This window comes from Rhinatrema bivittatum, chromosome 1, assembly GCF_901001135.1.
Source record: "Rhinatrema bivittatum chromosome 1, aRhiBiv1.1, whole genome shotgun sequence".
Lineage (NCBI taxonomy): Eukaryota > Metazoa > Chordata > Amphibia > Gymnophiona > Rhinatrematidae > Rhinatrema > Rhinatrema bivittatum.
Genome location: NC_042615.1, coordinates 85,765,203 through 85,783,903, shown reverse-complemented (window position 1 = coordinate 85,783,903; position 18,701 = coordinate 85,765,203). Strand labels below are relative to the sequence as shown.

The window sequence follows — 18,701 nt, the reverse complement described above, 5'->3', positions numbered from 1 at the left end:
ATTGTTTCTGCAGCTTCCTCTGTCCTACTTTGCATCATGACCTTTTGTTCTCGAATGTCGTTTTATGGAAAATGCTTTACTGTATTGAAACTTGCTAAAATATTTTAATGTTTCTATCATACCCCCCACCTATTTCCTCTCTTCCAACAAGTACATCAACTACAGACAAGAAATAAATTCTAAAAGCCATACCTATATAAATCTGTATATATGTTTAAGTGAAAAAAACATGGTAATACATTAGATTGGTACTGTTCAAGGAATGCAAGAATACTACCCCATCTGAGTTTATAAAAGCATTGCCACATGAAATCTTTCTTCAAATAAGTTTATTTAATATGACCATATAAAAATAACAGAAAAAAGTCAGACAGAACAGAATTTCACATACTTTAGAATAGAAACATTGATAACATGCTTTCATTTACATACATTTTGCATTCAGTTCTTCAGACATATACAACCATTCCCAGCATAAATTGCTAGCACCAAAATAATCATAGCAAAACTGACAAGGCTGGATTTAGGCTTAGAAAACATCAGCAAATGCCTATGGCCCCAAATCTGGGATTCCCACTGCTGCTCTTGATTTCTAGGGGCAAAATCCCTTCAACCCCAGGCTTCTGCCTGTAGTTGCCATAATCTTAAATCCAGCCTTGAAAACTAACATTTTTATAAACGCTAGGCTTTTACCTATCCTCATTTCATTCTTCTATGGTGATATGGGTAGAAAGATAAGATGTCTTGAGCATTTACCATGAGATTCAGATCTCAAAAATAAAAATGGCATGGAAGTGATGAAACAAAACCCCTGTATTAACAAAATAAATATCTTTACCTACTGGGTACTTTTCAAATGTGCACCTGATAAGTAATAGTTACTTCTTCTGAAAAGTAATATTTTTCAATAAAAATTATGGATTTAAACCGGTCTCCTTTTATTCTTCTGCACCATGGAACCACATTATACTAGTTAAAATCTATTTAAGTGGCTTACAGTCTGCATGAATTATTTTTCTGTGAGATATACCTTGTCACTATTCTGACTATAGCTGCACCCAAAGAGAATACATTTTGCTAAAGAATTTCACCATAAAGCTACCTTTAATTGAAAAAGTGCCAGTATATTTGCTATATGAAATTTTCAGCTAGCACACTGTACATAAGGTGGGAAAGTTTTTTTTAATATGGTTAAATAATAAATAGAAAATAACTAGCATAAGAAAAATTGAAAGCCAGTAATAAAGTTATATATTATGCATTTAGCTAATTTGATACTTCAATCATAGGATCAAAAGTTACTGTACAGAAATGATTTGGATAGAAAATAGTTTAGCACCACTGCCAATTATAAGCTAAATATGCTTTTAATTGATCTAATTAGTTTGAAAGCAGACAAGATCCCTATGAATGCAGTATTGTACAAATGTTTGCATCTTTGTTATTTTGCAGAAACGTTTTTCAGAAGTATGACTGCTTTTCCAGAACATAAGCTACCTATACATGGGAAACTACTTGTACAGAAACATGTTCAGGCTCTTAGTATGAACAAACCCAATTTATGAATATGGATTATTAACCTCAGCAATATTAGCCAGGAGAGGCCAAACCAAACTGGAAGATCAGACATGCACATCTAAAAATGGCCTTGGATATATCATCCCTCATTTTGATTGCTTAGAATTTTTACTTTTAAGAAGTTGGTGATGGGGAAATTTCTTTCCTTTGTGCAGTAGAATCGCATAAAGCTTTACTATTATAGAATTAGAAACTAGATATGAAATATAGTATATAGCAGGAGTAGCCAAGTCTGGTCCTCAAGAGCCACAATCAAGCCTGGTTTTCAGGATATCCACAATACATATATTAGATGTGCATGCACTGCCTCCATTGTATGCAAACCTAATTTATGCATATTCAGTGTGGATATCCTGAAAACCAGGCCTGTTTGTGGCTTGAGGACCAGACTTGATCACCCCTAGTATAGTATGCACAGAGTAAAGTTTCCAGTCTCATTCTTCTTAGTATAGTCTCTACTTGAATCCACTGTGGTTGATTACACAATTTATATTTACATGAAATATTATGGTAGCTGAAAGTAATTTTACAATATGCATCAGCACACACTGGCAGCAATTCCATTCTGGTCTGGAACTTTTAATATTGCTGTTCCCTGAATTACAGGCACATTCTCTACCAAGGTGATCATTTGATTTTAAGTGTTGTCTCTCATTGCTTCATGTGGTCTCCAGTGGGATTCACAGGCACCCTGGGATAGCTTGAACATGACCAACATGGGGAAAGAATATTTTTGCAAAATATATGTTTTTCAACATTTAAAAAAATTTCCCATAGATGACAATCACAGCAATATCAAAAGTTCATGGATGCATTTCTTATGCCATCTAAAGATAGCATGGTCAAGCATCCACTTAAGCAAGTGGTATAAGACCAATGGAAAAAAAAATAGTGCAACTTCAATACTTCAGCTATAATCACACCATTAAAGATTTGTATCTATAAAAAATAAAAATCACTTAGAAATTGTTTTGTGGATTAAGCATATCAGTAATGCAGTAAATTATCTTGATGTTTGGTTTAACTGTAAAATTTAGCTATAATTTTTTTCCAGAAGAAATGTATATGCTAAAAGGCAAAATTTTACAGCAAAAAAGCATAACTCCAGCATATTACATTGTTAGCATGTATCTAAAAATGGTTAGAATGCTATGTTACTCTTCAAACAGCAGACAAACTGCAACAGTTTCGGATTCTTCTTCATAAAAAAAATCAATTAAAGATCAAAACTTAGCATACAATTTGTTTTGACAGAAAGCTGGAACACACTGGCATAGTTGCAATGCTTCTAAGATGCTTCTGGATGAATATTTTTCATTCTTACTTTCTTTCCTATATAGCAAAAACAGAATAAAAAATGATGACCAGAATTGCAGAAAAGCAACAATACAGCAGAACTGGAAAAAGTACAGAAAAGGGTAAACAAAATGATAAAGGGAACTGAATGGCTCCTTAAGAGGAAAGGCTAAATAGGTTAAGGCTCTTCAGCTTGGAGAAGAGGGCTGAGAGAGGCTTATAAAATCATGAGTGGAGTAGAATCAATTGTTTACTCTTTCAAAACAATAAGTCATGGGCTATGGTTCCAAAGCCTATGCTGGGGACCTCCAGCCAGTTGGGTTTTCAGGATATCTACAATTAATATATACATGAGGAAGATTTACAAGCATTGCCTCCATTGTATGCAAATTTCTCCTGCAAATCCCAACTGGCTGGGGAGTCCCCCCTGACAGGTCTAGGAACCACTGGAATAGGGGGACACACCAAGAAGCTATTAAGTAGCAGATTTAAAACAGAATCAGAGAAAACACTTTTTCACTCTGTACACAATTAAGCTCTGGAATTCATTGCTGAAGGATGTGGTAAAGGCAGTTAACAAATGGGTTTAAAAAAAAAAAAGGTCTGGCCATATTCCTGAAGGAAAAAAGTCCATAAACCATTATTAATCAGGTAGACTTGAGAGAAGTCATTGTTTACACCTGGGAATAAGCAAACTTGGGATTGGCCACTGTTGGAAAGAGGATACTAAGTTTAATAGACCTGTGGTCTGGTCCTTAAATTAAGACTCAAAGTCCATAAAAGAACAGATCAGTGGTAAGGAATCAAGTAGTGATCAGCTAGGTCTGAATTATTTTCTGCCCTAAAAGCAGGAAATAAGGGCAATTCAAAAATCTTTTAATCAAAATGCAGAAAAAGATCTATACTTGCATAGTATGCTGCTTAAAAAAAAAAGCCCAAATTAATGATTCAAGATGTCAATTTATAGTGTCTTTTTTCACATTCTGCTTTCTAAAAATAAACAATGTTCACTGATCTACAACATTCTCTTCTGAAGTGTATAGTATCACAGAAATATTCCAAAAGTAAAGTAAAATAAAAGCTTCTTGATTATGTAAGTCTTTACACCCACTGACTATTTTGTGGAAGCTTTTTGTGCTCAACAGCCATCAGTAACTAAGTATACGTGTCTACCAGTTTTGCACAGCAGGATGTACATTTTGTAGACTGCAATAGTCAATTCTTGCCAAAGATTTTCTATTGAAGTCAGATCTCATCTTTAATTGTGCTGCTCAAGAACATTCACTTTCTTCTTGCTGAGCCATTCCATTGTTGCTTTTACTTTGTGTTGAGGCTCATTGTCCTCTTGAAGGTGAGCCCAGCCCCAGGTCTATGGCTGGAGGAAGGACCGGTTTTTCTCCAGGATCTGCCTATACTCTGCACCACCCATCCTTCCATCAATTTTCCCCCATCTCTATTCTTGATGCTGCAAAGCATCCCCACAACAAAGTGTTGCCCTCACCATGCTATACTGTAGGGATAGATTTGGCAGGGTGATGTGCTGTGCTTTTTTTTTTTTTTAAACCCACACCACACATATAGCTTTGCATTAAGATCAAGTAATGATCAGCTAGGTCTGAATTATTTTCTTTACTTTCCAGCTCTGTTTAACTCAGCTCAGTTAATCCTAAATGATAGTTCTGTTTTAAAAGATTCTACTTGTTTTATGTTCAAATATATATATTCTTACTTTTGTTAAATGTATAATGCTTATTTAATCCTGTTAAATGTATAACGCTCCGGCGTAAGTTCCTGTTCATTGTACACCGACGTGATATCTTTGATGAGCGGCGGTATATAAAAAACTATAAATAAATAAATAAATAAATAAGAAGTTCCACTTTGGCCTCAAAAGACCACAAAACCTTCTCCCACATGCGTACAGTGTCCCCAAAGGTGTTCCTTTGCAAATCCTATGCGGCATTTCATATCACTTTTCTCTAACAGTGGCTTCTCTCTCGACACCCTCTCATTCAGGCCATGTTTGTGGTGTAATCTTCAAACTGTTAAATTCTACATTCTCCCCAGTCTCAGCCAGAGATCCCTGTAATTTTAAAAGTGATTGCAGACCACTCAGTAATCTTCCAAGAGGATTCCTTAGCCCACAACTCCGATATTTGGAAGGACTGCCTGATTGCAGCAGTCTTTGTAGTGCCAAACTATTACTACTTTCCAACAGTGTACTTTATAGAGCCTCTAGGGATATTCAAACATTTACATTCTTTTTTCTTCCCCTAATACATGACTTTGAAGAATGCTTTCCCAGAGATCTTTTGGCTGCTCTTTTTCTGCATGTTTGACCTTTGTTTCAAATTTACTTCATAGAACAAAACTTGACTCTTTATTCACGAGTATTTGAATCCGCTTAAATACTGAGAGTGAACACAGGTGAGCTCTATTTTTAATTTAAGGGCCTTAAGGCAGTTTTAACCAAAGCTAAATTTGGGTTTGCTATTAAAAAGGCTGTGAAAATGTATGTAATCAATACTTTTGTTTTATTCTTCTTAAAGAAGTTACTTTTGGAACAATTCTATAGTTGTCTTTTCATGTTAAGTGAAGAATATGTTGTGTAGATCAATGAAAAACTCCTACTCTAATGTATTTGATGTGTATTTTTCTTCAAGAGCAGAATATGAAAAATGTACAAGGCACTATAGGTCCATGCCTGTCTCTGGCCAGTGGGATTTTAATTTTAAATCACAGAATGCATATTTTTCAGCAGTAATTTCAACCAATATTCTTCCCTAAAAACATGATTAAACAATGCAACAAACCACACACTTCTGCTAGTATTTTCATCTGTTGTTGGATTTACAATGTCTTCCCTACTGACAATTCTCGTTCAGTCGTTGGCAAGAGACACTAAATATATATCAGTTTACAAAGCTGGAGCACTGATCTATTGACAAAGTCATCCATCAGTATAAAAACTATCAATGTTATTAGCCTGCTATTATAAGAATCTTCAATTCAATGAGTGCTGCTTATTAAATACTAAATAAACGCAGAGTTGCTTACCTTAACAGGTGTTCAAGGACAGCCAGATGTCAGTCCTCACACAATATCCTGGGGGAATTAGAAGTGCAGAATTTGCACAGAATTTCCCCCCCCCCGAGCAGAATTGCCATTTTCTGCGCAGAACTAACAAATTCTGTGCAGAAAATGCCAGAGGAGAACCCAGCATGCCGCAAACGGAGCATGCAAGGAAAAGCCCTGGTGCGCCGTGGGACACGCTCCACTCACGGCAAAGATGAATGACCCCTTGTGCAGTGAACGGAGTGTGCTTCGCTTGTGGCAAAGATGAAGGCCCCTGTGAGAGTGAATGTGAGTGAGGAGAGGGGTGTGAGAGCACTGGATGTGAGAGAGCGGGGGGATGCTTGAATGTGGGTGCGAGAGGGAGCCTATATGAGGAGCCTGTGAAGGAGTGTGTATGTGTGAGAGAGATTGGGAGCTTGTGTATGAAAAAGGGACCATGTTTATGTGAGGATGCTAGCTTATGTGAAGGGATTGTGTATAGGTGAGTGTGTTTGAAGGGGTGCATGAGAGACATAGGTAGCCTGTGTGAGGATGTATGAGAGAGAGAAAGAAAGAGGAACCTTGTATGAGGGGATGTGTGTGTGCATGAGAGAGTGAGGGAGCCTATATGAGGGGGTGTGCATGTGTACTAGAGGGAGCATGTGTGTGAGAGAGGGAAGAAGGACAGAGGGAGCCTGTACGAGGGGCAGTACTGAGAACAGGGTCAAACTCTGGGGCGATAGTGGAAGGTGTTGAGCCAAGAGGTGGAGGAGATGAGGCCTGAGAGGGCAAAGTGGCTAGGGGAGTAGGGAGAGCAAGTGGAAGGGACACTTACATTGAATTTCTAGGGAAATTCTGCATCTAAGTAATACATTTTTTTCTGTATTAATTTTAAATGTAATTAAAGACTGTCATGTAAATTGACCAATATAAAGTTTGCAGAATTTTAAGTTTTTGTGTGCAGAATTCCCCCAGGAGTAATATAGGTGACATCATCCAATGGAGCCCATCATGGAACTTTGATCTCCAAGAACTTAGAGCTTTCAGCATGCTCTACTGAGAATGTGCAGATGTAGCCACCTCCCTGTGTCAGGCAGAGACCCTCAGTTCATGATATAGCAAATACATGGGGAAAAAACCTCAGGGGAGGTAGGAGAGTACTGTGAGGACAGACATCCTACTGTCCTCAAAGAGCACCTGTTACAGGCAAACTGCTTTCTCTGAGGACAAGCAGGATGGCAGTCCTCTCACACAGGTGAATCACAAGATAGAGGCTGCCATAAACAGGAAAAATGGGAACTCTTTAGTGTGGAATCATCATCCTCACCCTCCTCCCTCTTTTTTTCAGCAAGACAGCCAACTTATAAAGGCTCTAGGAGGGAAGAGAGTTGGGATTTTCACCTCAAACTGGTATGACAGACAGCAACAGAAACCCCATTACATAGCAAGGCATCCGAAGGTAGGAGTGAAATGCAAGCACAGGGTGAGAAGCCCACTAAGCCACACAAAAACTAGCAGTCAGAGCTTCCAGAGAATTAACTAGCACCAGTAAGGCCTAGGACATGTACATGCAAATGCACAAGAGAACTGAAATTCAGGTGTAGCTAGAGTGTCCTTGCAATTAGAGGACATGCATACAGTAGAATAATGCCTCACTTTAGCAGATAGGCATCTGAAGCTGGACTGTTTCTGCTTGAAAGAATACAGCAGAAAGAAAAACTGTGGTTAATTATCAGTGTAACAAGACAGATTAGGCATGCGGTGCGATTCCCAAAGGAACAGCAGACATGGAAATCAAATTTCCATCCAGTGAAGTAGTGGCAGCAGACCCCACCTGCTGAGCTACTACAAGTACAAGATCGGATCAAAGTCAGAAAGGATAAAATGCCAGAGTACCAAGGCTCGAAAGGGCTACCCTTCCGCAGGAAGCCCCATGCCAAGATGCTTAGCAGGGTTGTGAGCTGCTACTAAAACTCAGCTGAATGATGTCCTTCACTGTCAGGGGAAGCCAGGCAAAAGAGAAAACACCTCAGCCAAAGAACTGGCTAAAGTAGGGGAAGAAGAGTTTACCCTTCCATGCGCTCCCCCACTTCCTCCTGGACTGACTGACAAAGTCAGAAGAGGTGAACACCACTGTGGGAAATATGAGCTTTGCCAGCAAGCCATTTCATCAGGGTTTAAACACTAACTTCCCTTCTCCCTGACATTTGCCTGAATAAAAGCATCACTTGTGCTTAAGTCTCTGCCTAGGAAAGGATACCTGACTATCATGTATTTCTCTGGCTTGTGCTTAGCCCTGAATTCCTGGGGGAGGGGCTGGGTGTTCCCTAGTCAGAGGCAGGACAAAGTCAGGAGGTATAGATTTCAGCAGCCAATGAGATGATCCGTGCACACCCCCTGAGCCAAAGCCAATAGTGTAGGGACTCGTCTGTTGCTATGGGAAAGTAGCCAATCATGTAATGATACATCATCTGCCTTTGTATGAATGTACAATAAAAGGAAGAGCCTCATGAGGGCTCACCCCTTCTCTTCCTGCCTGCGATGAAAGCTGCCTCGTGTCTTCTTTGCCTCCATATTCAACACACCACAAGGAGGCAGACTCCTGGGCTGCAGGACCAGAGAAATAGCCAGATAAAAGATTTCCCAACTATATGAACCCCTTGCTAATCCCAGCAGGGAGTTGCCACCGAGCATTGTGCAGCCCACAGGGCCCACCTCCCCTCAATAAAGTTACCAAGAAAGTCCTAGACTTCAACAGGATGAGAACTTAAGGAAGAAATCTGTAAACCTCTGCTGAGAATGACAAAAGGTTCTGTCTTGAAAAAAAAACAAACAAACAGTTGCTTGCAATTTCAGAACTGTTGCAGCCGTAGATGGGAGGACAACAAAGCTGAATCTGCTACCATAATGGCTCTGAGGAAAAGTAGGACTAAGGGACTCTGCCTGAGAGAAAGGAAGGTGGCTACAGCTGTACATGCTCAGCAGAGCACGCTGAAAGCTCTAGATTCTTTGAGATCAAAGTTCCATACAGAGATCCACCCAACGTCACCCCTGTGAGGACTGCCATCCTGCATGTCCTTAGAGAATGCAAATGCTTATTGAATACATGCTTAAATAATGCCAAGTCATAATGCAAGTTTGCTTACCTGTTAACAGAATTCACCATAGACAGCAGGATGAACTAATGACACATGAGCAATGTGTCATTAGTTTTGCTGAGCCATGTGCAGGAGTTCTTGCATACACATTGCCTCCTGAGCTCATAAATCTTTGGCAAAGCTTATTGAATTAGTTGATTCTACAGGCAGATGGATGAGTGATAAGCATGGAAAATTCATCCTATTGACTATGGAGGAGCCTGTTTACAGGCAAGCAGAATTTCTCTTGGTTGACAAGCAGAACTGAATTAGCAAGGACACCTGGTAGTCCCAAGCTGAGGGCTGCACAGTGCAGCAACTGCTGAAGCAAGCTGGATTATTGGGTGAATAGGCTGCACAAAAACTATTAGTCCAAAGCTGTCACTTCTTGACAGGTTGTCCTGACTGTATACACTGTCATATCCCACAGCTTTGCAAAATGTGCTCAGTGGAGGCACTCTTGAGATGAACCATCAAAGCAGATACAGTTTTTGTTTTATGAGCCTTGACAAAGGCTGTAATCTTCACATCTGCTAGCCAATTAGACAAAGTTCTCTTGGATACTACCATTCCCAGTCAAAGGACAAAAACAGTTGAGAAGATTGAATATGAAGTCCTCCTCAAATACTCTAGGGCTGTCTTACAGTCAAATCAATGAAGAGCCTTTCCTCTCTTATGTGTGTATAGTCTTAGAAAGTAGGCAACACAATAGCTTGGTTAATGTGAAAAGCAGATGCCAGTTTTGGAAGGAACTTCCTACAAGTATGTAGAACCACCCTGTTGCAGTAGAACTGGTGAATAGGAGACCAGCACTTGTAATTCACTAACTCTTCAAGCAGAAGAGACAACTACTTTCTAAATAAGAAGCTTCAAATTCAGACTCCATGAGTTGAAACTGTACTACATTACAATCACAAGGAACTGGAGGGTTTTCTAACATGGTTTTAGAATGCCACAAATCTTTCATTAACCTGAAGTCTAAAAGGTTGGACAGACAATGGAGCTCCTTCCACCTGCTGGTGATATGCTATAATAGTGATGAAGTTAACTTTCAGTGAGAAAGTACTAAGACTGAGTTGAAAGGTAGAATACTAGAGTCAATGTCCAGGCTACAGGAAAAAGGATCCAGATAGCAGGATGAGATACCTCTTCCCCTTGAAGCTGTAGGATCTCTTCATTAAAGGCTTCCAGGCTGAAATCAGAAAATCCTCCAGTTCTTGTGGGAGAAGCAAAGACACTACCATGCATTCGACATCCATGATGTGAGGGCCAGGGAGAAAAGATTTGTATAGTTGATCTACGGATAAAGAGTCTGAGACGTTCCCAATGAGACTGGTCTGATAGATAGAAGAAATATGGAAACTACACTTGTTGCAGCTAAACCAAAATAAGGATCATCCATGCACGATCCCCAAAGAGCATTCCAAACCGTGCAATTAGAGGATATGCATACAGTAGAATGATGCCCCACTAACAGAAAGGCATCTGAAGCTGAACTGTATCTGCTTGAAAGCAAGAGAAAGATTCAACTTGACAAAGTTGAACAAGCATCCCATGGACTGGAGGAGTCCAATGGTCTGCTGGAGATACTAGAATTCTTCATGAGAATAGGCACAACATGTGCCTATTGTCCAAGGAAAAACAGACACCCAACCAATGAAGATGTGCTACCACCACGAAGCACTTACCACCATCAAGACTGCAGATAAGCCAAAGAGGAGCCTGCACTGGTACTACAAGTCTTTCACATCAAACCTGAGGAACTTCCTGTGTGCAGAATGAATGGGGATGTGCACATATGCATCCTTGAGATCCAAGGTGCACATCAAGTCACCTGTTGCATAAAGGTAGAATTGTTTGAAGGGAGTTCTTCTTGGACTTCTTCCAGCCTTTGTAAATCCAAAACTGTTTCAATCCTATTTTCTTGGGAATAAGGACATATCAGAAATAGAAACCCTAACCATGCTCCTGGAAAGAAATAATCTCCATCACTTTCTGTAGGAATTACTCCATTGCAAACTGAAGTTCAAATCGACAGACAACTCTTATTTATTTATATTCTGCTTTTTGGCATTTCAAAGTGGATTAAATTCAGGTACTATAGGTATTTCTATATCCCCAGAGGGCTTACAATCTGGAAGCAAAACAATACTGGGTCAGAGGAAAGTAAGAAAAATAATGGTAAAAACACTGCACAATCCTTAGGCCTCACCTGCTCTTCCACCATAAGAAATGGCTGGACTCTTCCCAACCTTCTGGTGGTGGCAGATACGTGGGTTTCAGATCTGTCAAACACTACGTCCTGGCTTTATCTGTCTCTGCTGTGGAGCCTTTATTAGACTCATTTCCCTCTGATATCCTTTAGCAGAAAAATGCTATTGCTACAGAGTAGGCAAGGCCCGCTGACACTGAAAAAGAATGGAACTGATGCTTCTGAAAGAATGGTCACAATTAAAATTAATGCCTTGCCAGAGGTGGCTGGTCTCCTGCTCCAGTTGACTAGAGTGGCCTGATACTCCTTAGAGCAGTCTTCTCGACTTTATCCCCAACAGGTTGCCTTCAGCATAAGGAGTATACATGAGACAATTATGCACATTTTCCTACAGACCACTAGCTCTCACATCAGTGAGACAAAGGGGAAAAAAAAGGCAACCTCAAAAATAAATCAAAGTAGTATAACATGTCCATGCAGTAGCTCAAACAAAATGAGACTGGGTGGCTCAGAAGGCTGTGCACATGTGGCAACTTACACAAATGATGGGTAAAGCTTTATTAAGTTATGAGAGATGGGTCCAGTCAGTGCAGTGTGATGTCATCACCCATGTATCATAGCTAATTGAGACCTGCTTGTCAATGAAATCAATGAAACACTCTATATTAAATAACCACCTTCCTTGTTCATGTTGGTTCCATCTATTTTAAGAATTTATGCTGTACATTCTAATATTGCTACTAACTGAATCTTACATTTTCCTTTGCTTAGCTTTTGGTTGTGCTATGGTTCAGAGAAAATATAGTTCAACTATGCTTTGCAGCAACCAAAAAAGCACAGCAAGAGATAAAGACATGGGGAGGCTATAAAATGTATTTTGAATGAAGTTACATATACAGAAAAGTTTAGAAAAATGGCAACAAAATACTAGAAAGCAAACTTTTCTGAAGCCACATGATTTAGTGCAGTATATAAATAACCTAAAATAGATATTTGAATTGGTGGATAATTAAAAGCTACCAGTTGCTCTTTAAAACCATCCAAAGCTACCTAATCAAATCAAGGAATGTGTGAAAAAAAAAATAGTAAATAGGGCTGCACATCAGTATATAGAGAAGGCTTTACATCTACTTGAGGCAGAAGTAAGCTCATCTCTATAGACTTATGAAGCTGTGTAAAAAAGGCAAGCCAAATTTTAGCAACTAAATATTTTAAGTCAGATATCTTGTTTTATGACAGTTTATATTCAAGAAAACACAAATATCTCACAGAATTTGCCTTCTAAGCAGAAAGTTTTTGGTTGAATCAAGCCCTAAAATTAGTAAAACGCAGCACACAAACTTTACGAAAAGTTATCAGTTGGACTCCATCTATTAATGAAATTCTAATAAAATGGAAATAAGACAAATTTACCTCTGTGGAAATCCTGTTCATCTGTTTTATTCTCTCATGGAACTGGAATTAATACTCCTAACTGCATACTTGAAAGACATTTTCACTTCATTATTGGGATCATTCACTTCAGATGCATCACTAGAAGCAGGACTGGTTTCCTCACTGGCCTCATCTAAGTCAGCTGGAAACACATCCTTCACCTCCACCTCGGCTACTGAATTCCCTGAACGTTGATCACCACATACCATAGGAGCAAAAGCATTTGAAACATGGCTCAAAGATTCAAGTTCACATTTTTGACTGAGAAGTTGTAAGTCACCTTGTGTCTTACAACTTTTGGCATCCATGTCATCTTCTCTAGTTAGTGATATAGAGGTTGCAGCAGCAGAAAGGGCTGAAGGGAAATGTTTTGTTTCAGCAGGAAACAAAACCGAAAGAGTGTTGCATGCAGATGAACTAGATGAATTATCCTGAACTAAAATATCGCCAGTCCTAGCCCCTACTGTTAACTCTATTGGGGATGTGAACGGGTAAGTAGAGAAGTATGTTTCAGGCATCATACATGTTGGAATCATAAGCTTTTTACCAGCTGATTGTGCTATGCCAGAAGGTTTAATCTTTGACTGACTATTCATGGCTATAGTTACTGGTAGAGACATATTTTGAGTTTTGTGCCCAAATGAAAATTTGTGAGTAGATTTATGTTCCTTAAAAGAACTACCCATGGAAGATGAAAATATGTTTGTAGCAAGAAAAGGTAAAGTTTTTGAAACATCTGCTTCTTCCTTAACTGTATCTTTGGATAGTATGCAGGCTACTGTGGAAACAGTTCTCTGTTCACATGGTTCAATTGTAGGCAATTTTAACTTAATTAGGTCTTCAGATTTTCTTATGGCACTTTCTGTGGTTTTTTTGCTTGTCTGAAACAGGACATTCCCTTCAGTAGCTTTAGCTGGCTGATTGAGTACAAAAGAAAATGGAGCCACATTCAATAAATCATTAGCTTTTGTTGCAGTAAAATGTTTCTGTTCCAAATTGCCAAACATAAATGAAGTAGTAGGTTTTCCAATTGCTGAAAGGATAGGGTTGGCAACTGAAGCAGCAACACAAGATGTTGGGCAGTTCAGTGCTGCAGATGTTGGGCAGTTCAGTGCTGCAGATGTGCTTCCAGGCAAGTTATTTCCACTGCAGCTTTCAATATCAGATTTTCCAAAAATGAAACAAGGAAGAGAGGATTCATCTTTGCTCTTTCCTTTAAAGCAGAACGCTGCTCCAGTATTACTGAAGGGAATATAATTTGCACAGGGTGTAAAACAAAAGGCAGTTGATGCCCCGTTAGCAGAACTTATCTTTGTATTTGATGTGCCAATATTTAATGTTGGTGGTGTAGCTACTCCAGTTGGAAGGCTACCTGATTGCGTTTGTGTTTTGCCTGAATTATTTGGAGTTGACTGAGCATGTTCTGCTTCATCTTGAAGTGGAAAACAGTTTTCTGAGGAAAAAACCATGCTTTCTATTTTCTGAAAATTGTTTTCATTACAGTTCATATTTGAAGCAGGAAGATACAAATCCAATCCTTTATCAGGATTTAGAGTATTAGGTTCATCAAAAGCAGCTTGCCGGATCACTTTGAATGTATTTGATTTCTTCCCTTTCATAATCATTGTAGTTGCAAGTATATTGGAAAGAGACTTTCCAGACTCATTTTTGGGTAAAGCCTGTGTCTTGGGGTCAGTCGACACTAGACAATAACTTTCATAATATTTTTGACGCAGCTCCTGTAAGTTTAAAGACATTTTAAAAAAGAATTAATGATGGAAAATATTATTCAAAGTAAGAGGTCAAATTTAACAAACATTTTAAAAATACTGTGCAATGAGCTGCAGTGAACAGCAGACTTAACTGGCTACAAAAGGTGAAACTGAGCAACCATGCTTCCAGTACAATTATGCAGTTTAACAAGAGAATAAAAATAGCATTCACATTTTTCAAATAGAATTTAGCTTTTCTACTTTTACCTGAATACCTGTGGAAGCCTTACAAATGTGAATGGCTGGTGTTAAAAGACTAATGAACCCCTGAAGCAGGGAAGTAGTACTTGAAACACATCAGGTAGCATACAAGAATAGGTGAGTATCCATTTTTTAGATTTTAATATGCATTTTTTAAATTAAACATGAACCTCATAGATGCCATTTGCCAAGTAATATGATAATCTTTAAAAACATACTATATATTTTTTTTTAATTTTTTAAGATTAAAGTTAAGATAAAAGGAAAAGGTGCAAATGTACAAAACTTGAAGGCTAATTATATATGTTCTCTTATGACTTACATTCTATTTAGACTCTAGTGATTAGTGATTTACATTTGAAGATCTCATCAATCCAGATCTTGCAAATTGTGTCTATTAGCACTAATTGATCTGGCATTAAAATTACTAAACAGATTTGTGACCAGAGAACTGTGCTAAAAACATAAATTATGCAAAAGTAATTGCTATAAGTTTTCACAAAATAGATTAAACAGTATATGAACATTCTTAGAATTATTCAGGTATTTTAACATTTTAAAAATGCTCATATCATTCCAAAGACTAAAAGAATACTTGTGGGACTAAACACCTCAAGCCCTCTACTTTCTGTTCATCTCACATGAGTACATAATCCCCTCTCCCCCACATATATATATATATATATATATATGTAGAAATTCCACATCCAATATGGTGCGCCTGATTTATATTACTGTGACAAATAAAACTGTGCTGCAGTGAACACAAATTCAGTAGCACAATTAAGAAGCACAGAACAAACTTTTTGGAACAGTTTAAGACTGTGGGCAGGTGAAGAGTTCATGAGTACTATGTACCAGCTCTTAAAAGGGAAAGAATGCGCACACTTCCACTCTGAATGCTGCCACAGAAGTTTGCATCTACTTTGTGGCCAAAATGCAAGTAGTTTTGAAAAATGTAAAACTAATGAAACATAGTCAACATGGATTTACCCAAGGGAAGTCTTGCCTAACAAATCTGCTTCATTTTTTTTGAAGGGGTTAATAAACATGTGGATAAAGGTGAACCAGTAGATGTAGTGTATTTGGATTTTCAGAAGGCGTTTGACAAAGTCCCTCATGAGAGGCTTCTACGAAAACTAAAAAGTCATGGGAAAGGAGGCAATATCCTTTCGTGGATTACAAGCTGGTTAAAAGACAGGAAACAGAGTAGGATTAAATGGTCAATTTTCTCAGTGGAAAAGGGTAAACAGTGGAGTGCCTCAGGGAACTGTACTTGGACCAGTGCTTTTCAATATATATATATAAATGATCTGGAAAGGAATAAGACGAGTGAGGTAATCAAATTTGCGGATGATACAAAATTATTCAGAGTAGTTAAATCACAAGCAGACTGTGATTACAGGAGGACCTTGCAAGACTTGAAGATTGGGCATCCAAATGGCAGATGAAATTTAATGTGGACAAGTGCAAGGTGTTGCATATAGGGAAAAATAACCCTTGCTGTACCTCCATTCTTCAAAAGCCAATTTTTGGCTAGCAGTTCCTTGTCCCTGATTCCATAATTTTGTTCGGCTTGTGAAAACTTCTTAGAGAAGAAACAGGGCCGAAGAATCCCCTTGTTGGATTTAGCTTAAAACAGCTCCTACTCCCTCCAAGGAAGAGTCAATTTCGAGGATGAAGGGGCGCGTGGGATTCGGATGGCAGAGGTACTGTTTTGAGGAAGGCTTGCTTTAGGTTTAAGGTGGCTGTGACTGCTTCTGTGGGCCAATCCTGTGTTTTCCCTTTTCTGTGTAAGAGCTGTGAGGGGTCTACCATCTGAAAATAATTGGGAATGAAATGGAAGTAAAAATTTGCAAATCCCAGAAATCTCTGCAGAGGATGGAGGCCAGAGAGTTGTGGCCAATTAAAAATGCATTTCACCTTCGAGGTCCATGCGGAAACCCTTGCTGGAAATTATGTTCCCTAGGAAGGGCAACTCTACTTTTCAAATAAGCATTTCTCCAACTTTGTGTACAATTTGTGGGCTCAAAATCTCTGGAGAACTTGACAGACGATGAGAGGAAAGGTCTTTGGAAAAAATGAAAATGTCGTCCAATAGTCCCATACAGGAGGTCTCTGAAAATTTCAATCATACCTTGGAAGACTGAGGGAGCATTACATAGGCCGAAAGGCAAAACCAGGTATTCATAGTGTCCATCTCGAATATTAAACTCTGTTTTCCATTCATCTCCACTCTTAATACGAACCAGATTGTAGGCCCTGTGCAAGTTCAGTTTAGTAAAGATCTTGGCCCCTTGGAGTCGATCAAGTAATTCCATAATGAGTGGAAGAGGGGCTCAGCATCCCATCCTTTTTGGTTACAAAAAATAACCCTGCTCCTGCAGGGGATGTGGAAGGTATAAAATCATTTATAGCGGTTCTTTTGGACATACTGGACCATGACCTTGGTCTCCAGGAGAGAGAAAGAATATACCCTTCCTTGGGGTGTTAGGATATCAGCTGCCTGTTTGGAGAATATATCTGCATAGGCGACATTCTGGGATGGTACCTCCAGGGAAGTCATAGCTATTGAAACAGATGGTGGAGATCTTACGGGAAATAGACATGACGAAAGGCATCAAGAACTCCATCTGGACAGTTGGAGGGATACCCAATCGAAACTAGGAGAGTGGGTCTGTAGCCAGGGTAGTCCCAGAACAATGGGGTATACAGCCTCCGCTGACGTGGAAAACTCTCCTCTAAATGGAGAGATTCGATCATCTTGGGGATTTGTCCAGGGAAAGGCTCATCATATATGAGAAGCAGTGATTCTCTAGGAACGGTTTAAAGTTTAAAAATGGTCCACCAAGGCCTTCATGATGAATTTCTTCCTGCTCTGAAGTCCACTAATGCAAGGGTAGAAAACTCATAGGCACCATCCGTTATGGTCACCAGAAGAGTAAGCTGGGGAGAGGGACGTGCACAGCCCAGGGTTAACTCCCCACTGACTCCTAGGCTCAGGTGTTTCCAGGCTTCAATGGGTATTGAGCTCACAGGTGTCCCTGCTCTGCACAGTAGAAGCATAATCCCAGACAGTGACGAAGTCTCTCCTCTGATGAAAGGTGGCTCTGCCTGAGTTGCATAGGTTCTTCTGGTGAGGCTGCGGATGATGGAGCAAGGGGACGTGAGAAGAATGGAGCCAACTGCATGGATCATGGACCTCGTAGTTCATGCCCTTTGTTGGAGGTGTCTGTCAATCCTCCCGGCCAAATCAATGAGGGCATTGAGGGATTTGGGAGTTCTCAGGCAGCCAACTCATCTTTAATCAGAGAGGATAGTCCTTAAAAAAAAAAAAAAAATGCTCCGGAGGCTAAGCTCTCTCCAGTTTAATTCAGAGACCATTGGGCGGAACTCTGGCGTACTCTGCCAGGGTCTTTATACCTTGGCACAAATGTAGCAGATCAGACCCCATTGTATACAGGTGGCCAGGCTTGTCAAAGACCTGCTTACAACACCTTGACATACTGCTGCAGTTCTTGAAGCAGGATATCTCCTTGCTCCCACAGAGATGATACCCATGCAAACACCTTCCCATCAGGGAGGGAGAGGATGAAGGTTGTCTTGGAGTCCTGGAGAATTGCGCAGGTCGCAGAGAGAAGTGCATGAGGCACTAATTCAAGAATCCTCAGCACAACTTGGCATCCCCCATATATCGGGGGGGGGGGGTCTGAAGGTGGATGGCAGTTGGGCATCCTTCAGTGCTGCTCCTCCCTCCACTGGGATCATAGTGCGTTTTGACACTGCACAGATCATAGCATCCACTTTGGAGAAACGTAGAAGTTCCTTAGCCATGGGTTCCAATGGGTATATGGCTTCTAGTGCCCACCCCCTTTTGAAAGTGGCCTCTGGAGTATTCCATTCCAGGTCAATCAGTTCCTTAATGAGCTCCAACATAGGAAAATAGCATGAGGCCTTACGGAGGTACACCAACATGGGATTCTTCCTTGGTTCCGCTGTGGACTCCATGCCTGGAAA

The 18,701-nt window shown here is 39.7% G+C and overlaps 1 protein-coding gene across 3 annotated transcripts in view; it reads right to left on the bottom strand.

The window, feature by feature from the left end:
• Positions 1–314: 314 nt before the first annotated feature.
• The window catches only part of LOC115073676 (tripartite motif-containing protein 59-like), a 112,289-nt gene continuing 93,902 nt past the window's right edge, over positions 315–18,701 (bottom strand). For 2 of the 3 annotated variants that reach the window (XM_029572328.1, XM_029572413.1), the window contains 2 exons: positions 12,691–14,450; positions 315–2,910 (listed from right to left, as the gene is read on the bottom strand). In XM_029572328.1, coding sequence (XP_029428188.1) covers positions 12,717–14,450 — 1,734 coding nt within the window. In that variant the 3' untranslated portion in view covers positions 315–2,910; positions 12,691–12,716. The remainder of the gene's footprint in view (positions 2,911–12,690; positions 14,451–18,701) is intronic. The other variant, XM_029572505.1, reaches the window with a different exon arrangement.